At 43.3% G+C, this 16,898-nt stretch overlaps 1 protein-coding gene across 2 annotated transcripts in view; it reads left to right on the top strand.

Annotated features, from left to right (window-relative positions):
* Positions 1-16,597, top strand: part of KIFBP (kinesin family binding protein) — a 353,399-nt gene extending 336,802 nt beyond the window's left edge. For both annotated transcript variants that reach the window (XM_069240522.1, XM_069240521.1), the window contains exon 7: positions 14,464-16,597. In XM_069240522.1, the coding sequence (XP_069096623.1) occupies positions 14,464-15,336 (873 nt within the window). In that variant the 3' untranslated portion in view covers positions 15,337-16,597. The remainder of the gene's footprint in view (positions 1-14,463) is intronic.
* Positions 16,598-16,898: the final 301 nt, after the last annotated feature.

Below are 16,898 nucleotides of genomic sequence, written 5' to 3'. Positions count from 1 at the left end.
CTTTTGGTGTGTCCTAAGGAAAGATGCAGTACTTTACTCCTGCTTTTCTGGGCTCTGGGGTGGGGTACTTTACTAAACTTTACTGTATTCTTCCTCTCCCAGTGATTGTGCACACACTAAACTTGTCTAGGGGGGAATTCGTGATTCACATTCCACTTTCTTAGTATATGGTTTGTGTTGCCCCTCGACCTATTTTCTCCCATTGCATTCTATAGCATTTCCTATTGTTTGCACTATCCTATGTCTAATTACTTAACTTATTTTGGTGTCTAGTATATATATTGTGTATAATACTTACCTCCAGAAGGAGTATTGCCTCTAAGATATTTTTGGCCTTGTGTCACCCAAATAAATACCTTTATTTTTGGTAACACTGAGTATTGTCTTTACTTGTGTATAAGTACTCTGTGGCTATAAGTGGTATTGCAGAAGCTTTGCATGTCTCCTAGTTCAGCCTAAGCTGCTCTGCTATAGCTACTTCGAACAGCCTAAACTGCTAGAACACTACTGCATTTCACTAATAAGTGAAAATTGGACTTGGTGTAAGTACCCAAGGTACCCACTACAAACCAGGCCAGCCTCCTAGAGGAAACAACAGAAAGTTTCATATTAGAACGTAGTGTGCGCCAAGGTTGTGTATTCGCCCCATTTCTCTTTTCTCTATATGTTAATGATTTAGAGAAGCATATTTTGAACATTAACACTGATTGCCCAATGGTAGGTAGGCGTAGTATACTGGCTTTGGCCTATGCTAAAGATACCGTTCTTTTAGCAAGAACTCCAAATGGGCTGCATGAACTACTAGACCATTTTTTTTACTGTTTATGTATTGCTTAAATTTATCAGGTAATACGTCTAAAACTCATTTTATGGTTTTCCGTCACTGTGCCAGGGTTTGCAGGACTCTGCTAACAAGGAACAAGGCCAAGATTAGTAAGGTTCCATCGTATGCCTATCTGGGCATATTGTTTGATGATATATGTAGCTGGCGCACTGAAAGACGGCAGGGCAGCTGCCTTAGCCAGGAGTACAGAAGTAGTTTTGACTTTGGTTGTATATGAAGCAGTAAACCTGTTAAAGAGTTGTTGGAAATCTACATGGCTAAATGCTGCTCCGGTGCAACCCATGGCGCCGGTGTTTGGGGCATTTGTGATCAGCTACATTTGAAGAAAGTGGGAATTGGTTCATAAAACGACTGCTTGTTGTATCCAAATACACTAGCAGTTATATATGTCATCTGAAAATTGGGCTTGAGATTATATGTGATTTTGTAAGACTGCAGCCCCTTCATTTATGGTTAAGCACATGGACGAAAGAGGAGACTACATTAAGGGCCAGATGTAGGTAGCCGTTTGCATGGTGCAAACTGTGAAAATCGCAGTTTGCGCCATGCAGACGGCCTAACGCGATGCACATTCACAAATTAGTGAATGCAACTCGCAAATAGGAAGGGGTGTTCCCTTCCTATTTGCGACTCGCATCGCAATTCAGAATTGCTTTGTGACCGCGAATGCGGTCGCAAAGCTACTCGCAGTTACCACCAGTGTCACACTGGTGGTAACTCATTCGCAAAAGGGAAGGGGTCCCCATGGGACCCCTTCCCCTTTGTGAATGTTGCCCTGAATGTTTTTTCAGAGCAGGCAGTGGTGCAATGGACCACTGCCTGCACTGAAAAAACGAAACCAAATGGTTTCGGTATTTTTTTCATTTTGCAACTCGTTTTCCTTTAAGGAAAACGGTCTGCAAAATGAAAAAAAAAATGCTTTATTTAAAAAGCAGTCACAGACATGGAGGTCTGCTGACTTCAGCAGGCCACCATCCCTGTGAGTGCAGGGACTCGCTATGGGGTCGCAAAATGCGACCCACCTCATTAATATTGATGAGGTGGGTCTTTGCGACCCCATAGTTAGTCGCAGACGGTGTCTGAGACACCGTTCTGCACCCGGGATTGTGACTCGGAAATTGCGAGTCGCACCGACTCGCAATTTCCGAGTCGCAATCTCGGACTTTGCTCGCACCGACTCGCAATTTCCGAGTCGCAATCTCGGACTTTGCTACATGTGGCCCTAAATGCTTCAACCCTCACAGATTGCCTGCCTTTCGAAAAGAGCTCTAAAATACCTTGACTGTAGTATAGATCCAAGACCTATAAACTGGCTGGCCTTAAATGAGCTGTTCCTGAACCTTACCACCTTCAGGACCAGCTTTTAAAAACATCTGGTGAAAGTCTTCCTAGATAGATGTGCAAAGGAAAGGATGGCAAACAATTCTGGTCTATCTACAGTTATAGCCCTCACTCAAATTAGAACTTGTCTTGGTATTGAGCCTTATCTTTCATAAGTGAAAGATATACAACACAGGTACCTGTTGGTCAGACTACACCTTAGCACTGCCCATTTTCTATTTGCGTACCTGGCACATGACATCTTTTCTGCCACTCTTTCAGTCTGCCCCTGCGATGGATTGTCTGTACAGAGCACAGTTTTCTTCACACTGTTCTGCAATTACTATTCTGCACTGAGGTCTGTATATATTTTACATTTGTCGAAGAAGGCCAAGATAAGGCAGTGCAGGGCGTCCCTGGAGTTCCTCCAAAGGTATTCACAGTTAAGTTATATTATTCAATGGCGATTTATATGCAGCAGGCTATACGCCTTTACTCTGTATCATGGCCAGCACACAATGGCCTTCATAGTAATTGTCTTTGGATATTGAATGTTTGAATTGCTGCTGGTAGGTAGTGGCACGTTATGCACTTTATGATGTGCTAGTTAACTCACAGTTCTAAACAGGGTTTAATTACATATTGTAATAGAACTGCTTTGCAAATGGCTATGTCCTGCAACCAGTATGTAATAGTGCTTTACAATGTAAAATTGATATATTTTTTTATACAGAGTTGCTTAAGACGTTTTATACTTTTTAGCATTTTTATGATGTATTTGTTGTTTATGTGTATGATTTTTAATCAAAATAGAATAAAGGATTAACTGATTGCCTCTAGAGTTTGACTTAGTTTTCAATAAGCTAATTATCAGGGAGCACTGCGGTACCACATCTTTCAGTGGGCATTGAGTTTTGATTATCAGGGGATAAACCAGTCCTATTATTGCGCTGATGGTCAAACTGTTCAGAGTCCATCTTTTCATGCAAAGAGCTTTACCTACCTAAAATGATCATGCCGTTCTCTTACCCTGAATTGTGTTTATATTAGGAACAAGAGTTAGGTAGCCCTTATGGAGCCCTGTACCAGCTGGAGTGGTGGCTTGCTTGCTGGTGAAAGGGAGCAGTCAGTGTGGTCTCTTTCTGCTTTACACCTACTCACCATTGGAAAAAGACCCTGACCAATTACTTTATTTTTATTTTTTTATAAAGTATTTTAGGACCATAGTTACAAAGTGACTAAGGCTGAGCTTCTTGACCTGTGCTCTAGTTGCCCCAAGCATATTCTCAGTGGTGCCCTGCATTGCTGCAAGGGCCTGCAACTCCACTTCAGCCCATGCTGAAGTCTCCAAATCATTGCCCAAAAAACACTCCACAGCAGGGGTATTCAAACTGAGGACTGGGTCCCCCCTAGAGTGGGCATCAAATGCTCCCTGGAGGGGTGCCAGGCTGTAGCCAAAAGTAGCATTATGCTGCTAATAGGGCTCTGCACAGGGTCCTAAGTCCCTGGAACTTAAGGCCACTGTGCCTAAATTCCTGAGTCTGGTCAGCTCCATCAACTGAAGACACGGTGCTAGTGTAATGTGTGTTTTTACCACCTCGCAAGTGTTCTAAACTTTTTAAGGGATTGAAGAAAAGGCCATGCTAGACCCCTGACACAATCGAAACAAATGTAGAAAAATATTACAAATTTGCAAAAAGTACAGTATGTACCTAATTTATTATTGGTTTCATGTGGAAACGCCTATGAGCAAGTGGTAAATCAATGCAAGTCTTTATCCCAACCGCTGCCCCACCAATGTAGAAGGCTGGCTCAGTATATGGTGTACACCCATAGGCGATGGACCCTGTACTGAATCCAGGCAACCCTTAGTGATAGTGTAAGAGGTTCCAGATATCCGGAGCTCTCAAAAGGCAGCTGTAGCTAAGACTGATCTAGGAGGGTGTAAAGTAGTTGCAGCTACCACACAGGTCAGTCACTGATGTACACACAGGAAGAATCATACAAGTGTTAGAAAAATAATGTGTTCATTATAATAACACAAACAATAAACTAACTTTGGTATATCTCCTAACTGGAGATATGAACATACAAAACTCAAAAACAGGTAATAAAAACATAAAATGCCATGGGCTCCTAAAGAGTGCGGGGGGGGGGGGGCGGGGGGGGGGGGGGCAATCCATATAGTAAAAAAAAATGGAATGTGAAAGTCACTTCTAACCAAGACTAGCACCCAGGGACCCTTAGTCCTGGGGAAGCACTAAGACATCAAAGGTAAGTAGTTAGTATTCCCCAGGCACCCGTGTGCAGAGTTGTAACCCCGTGTCGATGTCCGTTGGATAACATGGTGAAGTCGCGGTTAGAGTTTTTGTGTTGGAGGACCCTTCCTAGAGGACCCAGAGGAAAACTGTTGGGAGAAGGGAGGTACAAGTGTGCCCCCCACCCGTGGATCACCAGAGAAGTGGAGTACCTACAGCAGGGAGTCCAGATGCCTAGGGGTGAAGTCCTCCCATGGGTGCCCAGGCGGTGCAGGGGGCAATGCCCACCTTTCTTAGAGATGCTTTCCTGTTGGGCGGTGGTCAAAAAAGTGCAGCTTTAGAGTCCAGGCGATGTAGTGTCACACAGGAGAACGTGGAAGCAAGCCATATGAAACGGTGGTATGACCGGAATGCCACTCTGGTTGAGTTTCAATCTGGTCAAAAGGTGTGGGTGATGGCATCAGTGGACCCTAGGGCGCTCCAAGACAAGAGGGCTGGGCCATTTGAGGTGGTGGAGTGCAAGAGTAAAGTCAACTATGTGGTGGACTTGCAGACTCCCAGGAACCCTTTAATGGTCCTGCATGTTAACCGGCTCAAGCCACACTTTGAGCAGACTGAACTGTCCATGCTCCTTGCAACAGATGACTGGGTGGAGGAGGAGAGTGAGCCACCTCCTGTCTGCAGGCGAGAAAGATGGGTCTTTGGAGGGAGTGATCCTCTCCCCATCTCCCCAGGGCAGCAGAGGGACTGTCGCCAGGTGTTGGGACAGTTCACCTCACTGTTTTCCTTGATCCCAGAGGTCACACACTTGTGCACACATGATGTGGATACTGAGGACAGTGCATCCATTAAACAGAACGTTTACAGGGTGACTGACAAGGTCATGGCTAGCACTAAGGATGAGGTATCCAAGATGATAACCCTAGGGGTTATTGAGCATTCTAGCAGTCCTTGGGCCAGCCCTGTGGTATTGGTCCCAAAGGTCACTGCACCTGGTGCCACTCCAGAACTCCGGTTCTGTGTGGACTGACCTACACCCCATCCCCCAAGCTGATAAGCTCATAGATCGGTTGGGAGCTGCCACCTACCTCGGCACGTTTGATTTAACGTCTGGGTATTGGCAGATTGCCTTGACTGAGGGGGCCAAGGAGAGGTCTTCATTTTCTACCCTAGATGGGCACTTACAGTTTAAAGTGATGCTATTTGGGATGAAACATGCTCCTGCCACCTTTGAGGTTGGTCAACCAGGTGTTGGCTGGGCTGGATCAGTTCAGTGTCGCCTACCTGGATGACATTGCTGTCTTTAGTTCCACATGGGAGTAACATTTGCAACACCTCTGCAGAGTGTTGGAAGCCCTGCAAAAGGCAGGCAAGTGCCAAATAGGGCAGTGTTCTGTGGTGTACTTTGGGCACCAGGTAGGGAGTGGCCAGGTGGCACTCTTACAGCCAAAAATTGACACCATTCTGGCTTGGGAGCCTCCCAAAACCAAGACTGAGGTGAGACACGTTTTAGGCCTCACTGGCTATTACAGGAGGTTTGTCAAGGGGTATGTTACCATTGCTACTCCCTTGACTGAGTTGACTTCTGAGAAGCAACCAAAGAAGGTGATCTGGACAGAGGCTTGCCAGACCACTTTTGATTCCCTGAAGACTGTCATGTGCACAGCACCTGTGCTGAAGGCACCTGACTACTCCAAGAAGTTTTTTGTGCAAACAGATGCCTCAGAGAATGGTATTGGAGCAGTACTCTCACAGTTTAATGAAGAGGTCCTAGATCAACTTGTAGCCTTCATTAGCAGGAGGTTGCTTCCCAGGGAACGTAGGTGGAGAGCCATAGAACGTGAAGCTTTTGCTGTGGTCTGGGCACTGAAGAAGCTAAGACCCTACTTGTTCGGGACTCACTTCCGGGTTCAGACCGACCCCAGGCCCGCATATGGTTAATGCAGATGAGGGGTGAGAATCCAAAACTGTTGAGGTGGTCCATTTCCCTACAGGGGATGGACTTTATGGTGGAACACCGCCCTGGCACAGAACACGCCAATGCTGATGGTCTGTCCAGATTCTTCCACCTTAGTGATGTGAACTCCCATGAGGTTGGGTAGTTGCTCCCCACTTTCAGCTGGGGGGAACACGTGTTAGACTTGGCATCCTTGGCGTGGTCTCCCCTAACTTTTTACCTCTGTTTCCCAGGTTGTTGATGTGTGCTGTACTCTGTTTTTGCTGTTTTTGTTACTCTGGGGACTTTACCACTGCTAAACAGTGCTAAAGTGCAAGTTCTCCTATATAAAAAGTATATGTAATTGGATCTCCATGATTGGCATATTTGATTTACTGGTAATTCCCTAGTACAGTGCACTAGAGGTGCACAGGGCCTGTAAGTCAATTGCTACTAGTGGGCCTGCAGCACTGGTTGTGCCACCCACAATAGTAGCTCTGTAAACATGGTCAGACCTGCCACTGCAGTGTCTGTGTGCGCAGTTTTAAACTGCCAATTCGACTTGTTAGTGTACCCACTTGCCAGGCCTAAACCTTCCTAGACACCCCTAAGGTAGGCCCTAGGAAGGGTGCAGTGTATGTTTAAGGTAGGACATACACTAAAGTGTTTTTTATATGTCCTAACAGTGAAATACTGCTAGATTTGTTTTTCTCTCTTGCAGGGCCTATCTCTCTCATAGGTTAACATGGGGGCTGCCTTTAAATATGATTAAAGCGTAGATTCCCTTTGGGAGCGGATAGACGTGGAGTTTTGATAGACGTGGAGTTTGGGGTCTCTGAGCTCACAATTTAAAAATACATATTTTAGTAAAGTTGATTTTAAGATTGTATGTTTGAAAATGCCACTTTTAGAAAGTGGGCATTGTCTTGCTTAAACCATTCTGTGACTCTGCCTGTTTGTGGATTCCCTGTCTGGGTCAGTTTGACAGTTGGGATGTTTGCACCTCTCTCTAGACAGTGACACAAAGGGAGCTGGGGTGTAGCCTGCATATCCTGATGAGCCATCTGTGCTAGGAGAGATGGGAGGAGTGATTACTCACACCTGAAAGGGCTGTGCCTACCCTCACACAATGCAGTCTCCAACCCCCTGGCGTGTGTCTGGGGCCTGGCCTGGGCAAGGCAAGGAAGGATTTCACAAACAAGAGAGACTTTGCTTTGAAGTAAGCCTACTTCAAAGGCCAAAATTAGTATAAGAAGGGCACCCAAAACCACAGACTTTAGATCACTTCTGCCTGGAGAAGACCTGAGGAGAAGTGCTTCCCTGCCTGTGACTGTGCTTTGTGGAGCTATTGTGCAGTTGCTGCTTCTGCCTGCGAAAGGGAACAAAGACTGGACTTTGTTGTGCATTCCTCCTTGTGAAGAAAGCTCCAAGGGCTGTACTGTACTGAGCTTGCCTCCTGTTGTTGAAGTATCAGGGCCATCAAAGGCATCCCCTGCCAGCACCTGGACTCTGCTGAGACTCCTGGTCTCCCAAGTGGTGCCCTATCCAGTTCCTGGGGCTTTGAAAGGTGAAGCTGATAGACCAAGACTGAAAATCCACGCACAGACCGCCATGCGGGGAACTTTTTGACGCCACTTCCGAGATGCGGCTGAAAAACGATGTGCTGCTGGCTCCGTGACTGAAATCTACGCACCACCTGCAGCGCAGCTGGAAGATCGACGCATGCGGCTGGAGAAACGACGCGCCACATTGCTAACGGAGGCTGGTAACACCGCAACCCACACAGTGCAGTTTTTTTTTATGCCATGCGGCAGGATTTTCTAAGCAAACCTTGCTGGGCGCAGGAAAACAATGCAACGTCTGCCTGGACCCCAGTGCTGCGTGGATCGACCCATCGCTCTCCTGCGGAGAGGAAAACCGACGCACGCCGACTGGAGAAGGAGAAACGACGTACGGTCTCGCTTGCGGGTGAGAAATCAACGCACTGCTTACCTTTTTTTGACGCACACTCGCCCATGCGTGTTATTTTGCCGCTACCCAGGAACTTTCCAATGCTAACATTGTTTTACCTGTTAAAAGGATTTAAGACTCTTTTGCTTTTTTAAATTAATAACTTGACTTGTGTATGTTGGATTTTTGTCGTTTTGGTCTTGTTTTGTTTAGATAAATATTTCCTATTTTTGTAAACCTGTGTTGTCATTTTGTGGTGTTTTCACTAAGTTACTATGTGTGTTGGTACTAATACTTTACACTTAGACTCTGAAGTTAAGCCTGCCTGCTCGTGCCTAGCTACCATGGGGGTGAGCGGGAGTTAGCTGGGGGTGATTCTCTTTTACCCTGACTTGAGTGAGGGTCCTTGCTTGGACAGGGGGTAACCTGACTGCCAACCAAAGACCCCATTTCTAACAAAGCACGTGTTTCTGGATTTTATCCTTCATTAGTAGAGATTAAAAAACAAATTTCATCAGGGGGTGCTGAGAATGCTGCCACAGTCCTCTCTCAGTACCTCTCTGGCTAACATGTGCATTTCCAAAACCTTGTGAGCTTGTTATCTCAAGGGAGTATTTTTAAGCAGAAGGGGGATGGGAGCACCCTGCCTCACATTGCAACACAGTTCACCCCTTTGTATTGTGGTAAATGCAGTACAAAGTTTGCTCTTACTTGAATACTAGCTGTAGTTTTTCACCAGAGTTGGTGTGGATTGTGCTGTACATCTCTAGACATGTGTTTCTGTATCTTATCTTTCATCAGTGGAGATCAAAAAAGGAATTTCACCAGGGGTTGCTGAGAATGCTGCTCAGGTCTCAGTACCTCTCACTGGTGCACAGGTGCATCTCCAAAAGCTTGCCAGCTTGTTGGCTCAAGGGAGCCTTTTTAAGCAGAAGTGGGATGGGAGCACACTGCCTGGCATCTGTTTCCTATTTAAAAAGGCTCCCTTGAATGATCAAGCTTACGAGCTTTGGTTGATATTCCTGTGTACCAGTGAGTGGTACTGAGACCTGAGAGGACTTTGGCAGCATTTCCAGCAACCCCAGAAAAAAGCCTGCTGCTCGCTACTGATGAAGGGCTAAACCCAGAAACGTGTCTAGTTATAAATAACACTATCTGCACCTACTAAGGTGAAAAACTACAGACTACAAATGAAGTAAGCACAGATTGGTACTGCATTCACCATAATGCAATGGATCACACTGCACACTGCATGCTGGAGTGTGAGGCAGTGTGCTCCAAACGGTTTCCTGTGTTGTAGAGCCTTGGAGAATCCGTGGGGCATCAAGATTCACAAACCTGTGTCATCAACATTGAGGTGCCTGCAGATGCAGTGGAGTGACTTTTTGCTTTCCTAAGTGCAGGCAGAGTCCTTGTGACTCTGGAGGATGCATGAGCAGAGGTGCCCTCAAACTGAGAACCATGCACTCTGCCCTCAAGATGAAGGGCTTACCTTAGGGGTGACTTATTGGGTCAGAGTGCAGTGACAGTGATGTAAGGTACACCTTACATCTAGGTTGAAAGATGTATGCACCTTTTTACATAGGCTGCAATATGAGGCCTGTAGTCACAGTTTCCATGGGCCCCCATGGGTGGCACAATGCATGGTGCAGCGCATGGGAGACCCCTGGTGTACCAATGCCCTAGGTACCTCAGTGCCATATACTAGTGACTTACATGGGTGCACCAGTATGCCAATTGTGAGATGTAAAAGATATTTATGAACTTAATTTAGGGGATTGAACATGGAGACTTGGGTGCTGGTTAGCAGGATCCCATTGTACTACAGTCAAAACATACTGACACCAGGCAAAAAAGTCGGGTAACTATGTCAGAAAGTGCTACTTTCTGTCATACCCTCCCCCCAATGAAAGAGGATAATACTATCCTTACTCAAGTAAGTCTTAATTTTCTAAGTGGAAATAACTGGAAAGTCTATCCGTGTTCGCATGGTTACTCCCAGGTCTGTGTTCCAGTGAAATGTTTATCCCCTGTAGGAAAATGGGCCACCTCAATAGTTTGGGATTTTCACCCCTCATCTGTTTAAGCCATAAAATGGGCTTGTGGTCTGTCTGAACAATGAAGTGAGTGCCAAACAGATAGGGCCTCAACTCCTTTAGGGCCCAGACCACAACAAAAGCCTCCCTCTCTATGGCTGACCAACGTTTCCCTCTGGTGGTCAACCTACTGCTAATAAAAGCTGTTGGTTGATCCTGGCCCTCTTCATTAGGTTGGGATAGTACTGCTCCTATTCCTATTTCTGAAGCATCTGTCTAAACAAATAATTGATTTGAGTAGTCAGGACTTTAAAGATTTGGAGCTGAGAATATGGCATTATTCACGGCATCAAAGGCCTCTTGACAGTTAACTGTCCAGTTTACCGTTTTGGGCATTTTCTTAGAGGTGAGCTCATTCAGGGGTGTCACAATGGATCCACGCCCCTTTACAAATCTCCTGTAATACCCAGTCAGGCCCAGAAAAGATCTGACCTTAGTTTGAGTAGTGGGAGTAACCCAACCCATGATTGTTTGGATTTTGCTCTGTAAAGGTTGAACTTGGCCTCCACGTACCAGGTGACCCAAGAAACCAACTTTGCTCTGCCCTATCTGGCATTTCCTAGGGTTGATAGGGAGGCGTGCCTTTTTCATGGCCACAAGTACACACCAGTTGATCCTGCCAGGTGGACCTAAAGACAGCAATATAATCTAGATATGCTGCACTAAAGTCTTCCAGGCCTGCCAGAACTTGATTCACCGCCTTCTGAAATGTGGCAGGTGCATTTTTCAATCCAGAGGGCATTGCAGTAAACTGGAAGTGCTCACCAGGAGTTGAAAATACAGTTTTCGGTTTGGCAGCATCTGAACTGGCCTTCTACATGTGCTCAGCCATACGTGAATACATAATCCACAACGTCCTTTTTGGGAGGTTTGAGTGGCTCTCATCACTCCTTCATGAGACAAAAAGGACCCCTAACTGGGTGTCCAAACAGAAGCTCTAATGGACTGTAGCCCACTCCCTTCAATGGAACCTCTCTGTAGGCAAATGGAAGGCAAGGTAATCGAACATACTATCTCCTGAATTTTCCAGAGTCCCATAATCATACCTTTGAGGGTTTTGTTTAATTTTTCAACTATCCCATTTTTTTGTGGATGGTATGGGATAGTGAATTTATAAGTTACACCAGACTCCTTCCTCAATGCTTTCAGGTACCAAGACATGAAGGTTGCATCTTCAGAAGAACAAACTACTTATCTCTGGTAATGCTGGCACGACTATCTCCCAAGATTTGTATGCAGAAAGTTCATCCTCAAGTTTACTGGCATAATAATGCTTTATTGTATGATTAATTAAAATGTTTACAATTTTAAGAGCATGAGGGTATTAGACTAATAAAAGACAGTGTTCATAAAACCATTGTTATCACAATTTGTTTAAGATTAAAAAACATAGGATTGCCAAAGCTCTTTAGGGAAGGATTGAAACGGAAAACCTAGGTAAATGAATCTGATAACAATTGTGTTTAGGTAGAGGAAGGTAGGAAAGGAGTGCAAACTAAGCACTTTATGGTGAAGTGTCGGTCATGTACAAGCTGAGGTGCCCTGATGCTTACAGTTCTTAGTATATGAAGTTCTTATGTGCCAGCACAATGGGTAGTTCTGTGCAGTGCCCTCTTTAATGTGGGTCCTTTATAGGTGTTAACGATGAGCACAATGTCACCAAGAATTGATCTACACTCATCATCTGAAGGTGTAGAAAAAGAAAGGAGATAAGATTCTGATGTCATGGCACAGGAGAGGTGCATGCATGCCGCACTACCTTCCCAGCATGTCTGAGCAGTGCTGTATGTTTTCTGGCTCCAGAATATGCAGAAGGTGGGGAATCTGCAGTTAAATACAGTATTTGCCAGAAATAATTTTTCTGAAGGTAAATAACTTGCACCTCTTAACATGCAATGAGAAACTTGTTTTTGTTTGCTGCCCCACTGCACTGAATTTTCTCATCTTCCTTTGTAGTTCACGATTGCAGTGCTTCACAAGTGTGGTTTCACAAATAAGAATATTCTGTATTTTACATAGCTAATTGTAACCTTTTAGTATTTTTTAAAATGTAAGTTATTTCAGGTTTGAAAAAACATGAGATAACTGTCTAGACAGTGGTGGATCACGTTGGCTGTGCAAAACACTCACTGAAGGTGAACTAATGTTACAGAAGCAATAAAAGCATCTGTGATTTCATACTGTTACAAATGTAATCTACCATGTGGTACAAACATATAATTGTTTTTCAGAAATATTCTATCATAAATCTCAGGCATAATAATACATAATTGCATTTATTTAGATATCTTTCACACCCCTTCAGGGTATTTCTGTCCCTACAGGAAGGTAAATCCTAACCATGCTCTCTGAGTGTGCCTTATCCCACAAAAATATTTTCAGATCATTGCCTCTATGTTGTGGATCTTTAAACTTCACAGGCCTGTTTTTCTTAATGTATAGGGTCTAATGGTGGTGGTTACAGTTAAGGGTTACGTGGAAACTTTGTCTACATTTGAATCTTCCTGATCATCTTTCCCTGTTTAAATCACCAGTAGTGGTGCATTTTCTGAAAGGTTTGTTTTCCTTGTTTCTTCCCACTCCATTTACTATTGTTCAATTCTATATAAATCTTGTTCTGATCTCCACTGGAGTAGATGTACTGTTGCCCAATTCAGTTAACTATACTAAGAACAATTGTGTTGGTGGTAATTACTTCTACTTGCAGGGATCTAAGAACTTCAGACCCTTTAGGTTTCTCCACACTTTACTTTTCTATTTGGATAATGTGGTCCTTTGGATCTTCTCAGCCTTATTCTTCTTATTTTCTAGGTGGTTTCGGCTTGTCATATGATCCAGTCTATCACTCTTCCATCTTCCTTTCCTTCTCCGCATCTATCCTAGGGTGAGGAAAGTCTTCATAATCTGGACCCCCGGGGAAGCGGTGTTGTAGCACAACACATGAAACAGGATAAGGTTGATGACCTGCTTTTTTGTACTGTTCCTTGGAGCTAAAAAAAGGCCATGGGTCATCCTTTGTAGCAAGAGCTTCAATGCCTAATCATGAAAGTAGAACATTCATGCTCATTCCACTCAGCCAATGGCTGGTTACATGGCACTTTCAGAGGCACCTTTGTTGCTGACCTGTTCCGGAGAGCTATTTCGTCAGCCTTGCACACTTTGGCAAAGCATTATTGCTTCAGGTTTTAGATATGCAGTGATGCTTACTTTACCCATGCTGTGCTGCATTATTTCCTTGGTAATCAGCACTACTCAGTCTTTTCTCCCTATCGAGTACTGCTTGGAGACAAAATCATAAGGTGAGGAATCTGTGGAAAGATGTACTCTTGAGAAGAAAACGTTACTTACCTTTGGTAGCAATATTTCTGGGGATACAGTCTTGACGCAGATTTTTGACTGCTCTCCCACTTCCCTGATGAGCTAGACCCTTGATTAATAAGAACCCCACTATATGCAAACTTTTAACATGCTGTTTTGTTGCTGTTGTGGTTCTGCAGCTTCCTCTCTGCAGACTTTTATGAGGAGGGGAAAAGGTCAGCACATGGATTGGCATGTAATATAATCCAGCGACATCCCACCCAGCGATTAAGCCACGGCTTGGGCTGTGGGGTGCAACTTCATTGTTGTGCAAACGGTTTTCTGGACCAGTCTGAAACCTGGATGGAGTATTAATTAAGACAAGGATTCTGGAAAAAGTTTATGTATCCACCAGAAGTAGTGTTTCTGAAGGTAAGTAACCTTTTCTTTTTATTACCCTGAACATGGTAGGAGGAGACTTAATCAGTTCATCTGCCTAGTTTTCATTTATGCACTTAAGCATATTCTCAAAGTGACAAGGTTAATCATTTAATGTATGTACACCTTTTAGGCTTTTTTCACGCCAAACGAATGGGCTACATATGGCGAAACGTCTTTCTGTACATGTTGTTGTTTTATTTTGTTGGTATCACAACCTCTCCAACTGTAACTAGTAATATTTCCTGTATTCAGTATGAAGGACGTTCATGGTAAGGAAGTAAAGATACATATTTGAAAGTCAATTATGTTTTATCGTTATAGGACGACATTGGTGAACTTGATTCAGAAAGACAGTGTGATCTGAAAGCACAAAGGAAAAAAGAAGAGGACGAAGTGGAAAGAAAAACTGCAGTGCTGTTTGGATCAAGTGAAATATATGATTCTGTATTGGCTATAGAAGAGAAAGTGGCATGTACATACCCATTAGATTTTGAAGAAGCAAGAGCACTTTTTTTGGTGGGACAGTATAATGTTAATGAAGCCAAACGGTATTATAAGTTGGATGGGCATGCAACTGACCATATCGAAATCCTTCAGGACCATAGTGCTCTTTTTAAAGTACTTGCCTTCTATGAAGATGATTATGAGAGGCGTTGTAAAATGCACAAGCGTAGAATAGATATGCTAGAACCTCTGTGTAAAGAGATAAATCCTCAGTACTACTTGTTGATTTGCAGACAACTTCAGTTTGAATTGGCTGATACATATTATGAAATGATGGATTTGAAAATAGCTATTGGCAACAGGCTCGATGAACTTGATTGTCACACAATCAAAAAAATTAACACACTTGCACTGTCAGCAATTAAGTACTATGAAATGTTCTTAGACTCATTAAAAGGTCCCGATAAGACGTTTCCTGAAATTCTTGAGGAAGATGTTGTACGCCCTGCTTTGGTGGCAAAGTTTCATATTGCACGGCTTTATAGCAAACTTATCACTACAGATGGCAAGAAGCAGCTGGAAAATATGCAGACTTCGCTGGAATATTACTCATTTCTTGTAAACTATTGTGCGAAACACAAAGATGCTATGAAAGTTGTAGAAAGTGAATTAGAACTTAGTAAGGAAATGGCTGGTCTCCTTCCTACAAAAATGGAGCGATTGAGGGCTAAGTTAGCATCTTCACATTAAATTATCTCACCATTTCAAATTATTTATCATAAATGGCAATGAGTAATATTAAAGTGATTATCTTAAACAGCTCATCTCACATTTCTGTCTGGCTTTCTCCTTTTTTGAAAATGTGGGAAACTGCAGCCACCATCTACCTGAATCAGTGTAACTTCAATAAAATTGTTGGCCACAGCCCTTTTACTTTATCATGTAACAGCATTTTCAAAATGCCATTAGCCCATCTCCGTTTTTTCTGTGTCTTCGATTCACTGTAATCATGCTATCTGCGTGTTTCTTTGTAATTGCTTTTACCTAAAATAATCCTAATCAAGTATTTCAGCCTAGCTTTCTGTCTTGCACTCATTTGTTAATAATGCATAGGCATATTCAGTATGTTCTTCAACTAGCATTATTACATTTATGTAAAGATAGCCATTCAACGTGCTTTATAACATTTTATGCGTTTTTGGTGCATGTTGTTTCTCCTAGTCACCTTGTGGTGCAAGTATGCTGACAGCAGGATGGCCAGTATTGCTTTTCAATAGATACTTCTTTAATACTCGTAGACAGACCTCTGCCAACCCAGGTCTTTTGCATGCTCAGGCTTTCACTTTAGTGGTACATTACTACGTGCTTTCATCTAGTTATCCCTTTTGAGCTTGGTAGCAGAGTTGGGAAATATACTTTTTTGTCTCAACGTTACCTTTTATAGCATATTTTATTGGTAGTATTTCCCACTCTGTTTTCAGATTTTTCATAATTTACTTTTCCTCCTTCAGTTGCATAACTCGCATCTCGGTACTGGTGATTGATCAGGCCAAGACCAAATCTATCAAAAGGGCCTCTTCTCCTATCAAAAATAGTTTTCCCAGTAATGGAGATGGTTATTGTGAGCGTCAAGGTTTCACTGTTAATACCGGAACCTTCTTCAGGCTTTGTGCTTTCTCACAGACATCACAAATGACCTGCATCTTTTTGAAAACTACCAAATATTTTGGTTATCACATTTTTAACAGTTCATCCAGAACTTAAGCTGACGGTCCTGAAGAACAACACAGATCTACAGAGCATCACATACTGGGTCACTCCTCACCTATTATCATCGTAGATGGTTACAATACTTACAACCCTTCATGGGATTCTGGCTCTAGAAGCTTATTTAAGGCTACTCTTTCCACAGGATAGACCTTCATTCTTTCCATCAAACCATCAGATGCCATAAAGACTAGATGTAAGAAATGTTAAAAAATAAATAAGTAAATAAAAGGTTTTCAAACCAGTCATCTTTGAATGTTTCTTCATCTCAGTTGAAAGAATGACCTGTAGTCTTATGTCATATATCCTTATTTATTTTATTATTTTTATACATTTAAAAAGCGCAGTTGCCTGAAGGTTTCTTGGCACTAGACCTCCTACAGACAGTAGTCAACCTGAATAGATTGTGGGGCAAATCATTTAAGAAAAGGCTTGTTTTTTTCAGGGATTTTCTAAAGAGCATCAACGTATTTTGGAAGTGAATTAATAGCGGTCGTGCATTCTATTGCTTGTTAGCTGTTACAGAGAATGCATGCTCCATAAGG

Source organism: Pleurodeles waltl, chromosome 6 (assembly GCF_031143425.1).
Source record: "Pleurodeles waltl isolate 20211129_DDA chromosome 6, aPleWal1.hap1.20221129, whole genome shotgun sequence".
Classification (NCBI taxonomy): domain Eukaryota; kingdom Metazoa; phylum Chordata; class Amphibia; order Caudata; family Salamandridae; genus Pleurodeles; species Pleurodeles waltl.
The sequence above is the reverse complement of the archived record's forward strand: the minus strand, read 5'-3'. Positions and strand labels throughout refer to the sequence as shown.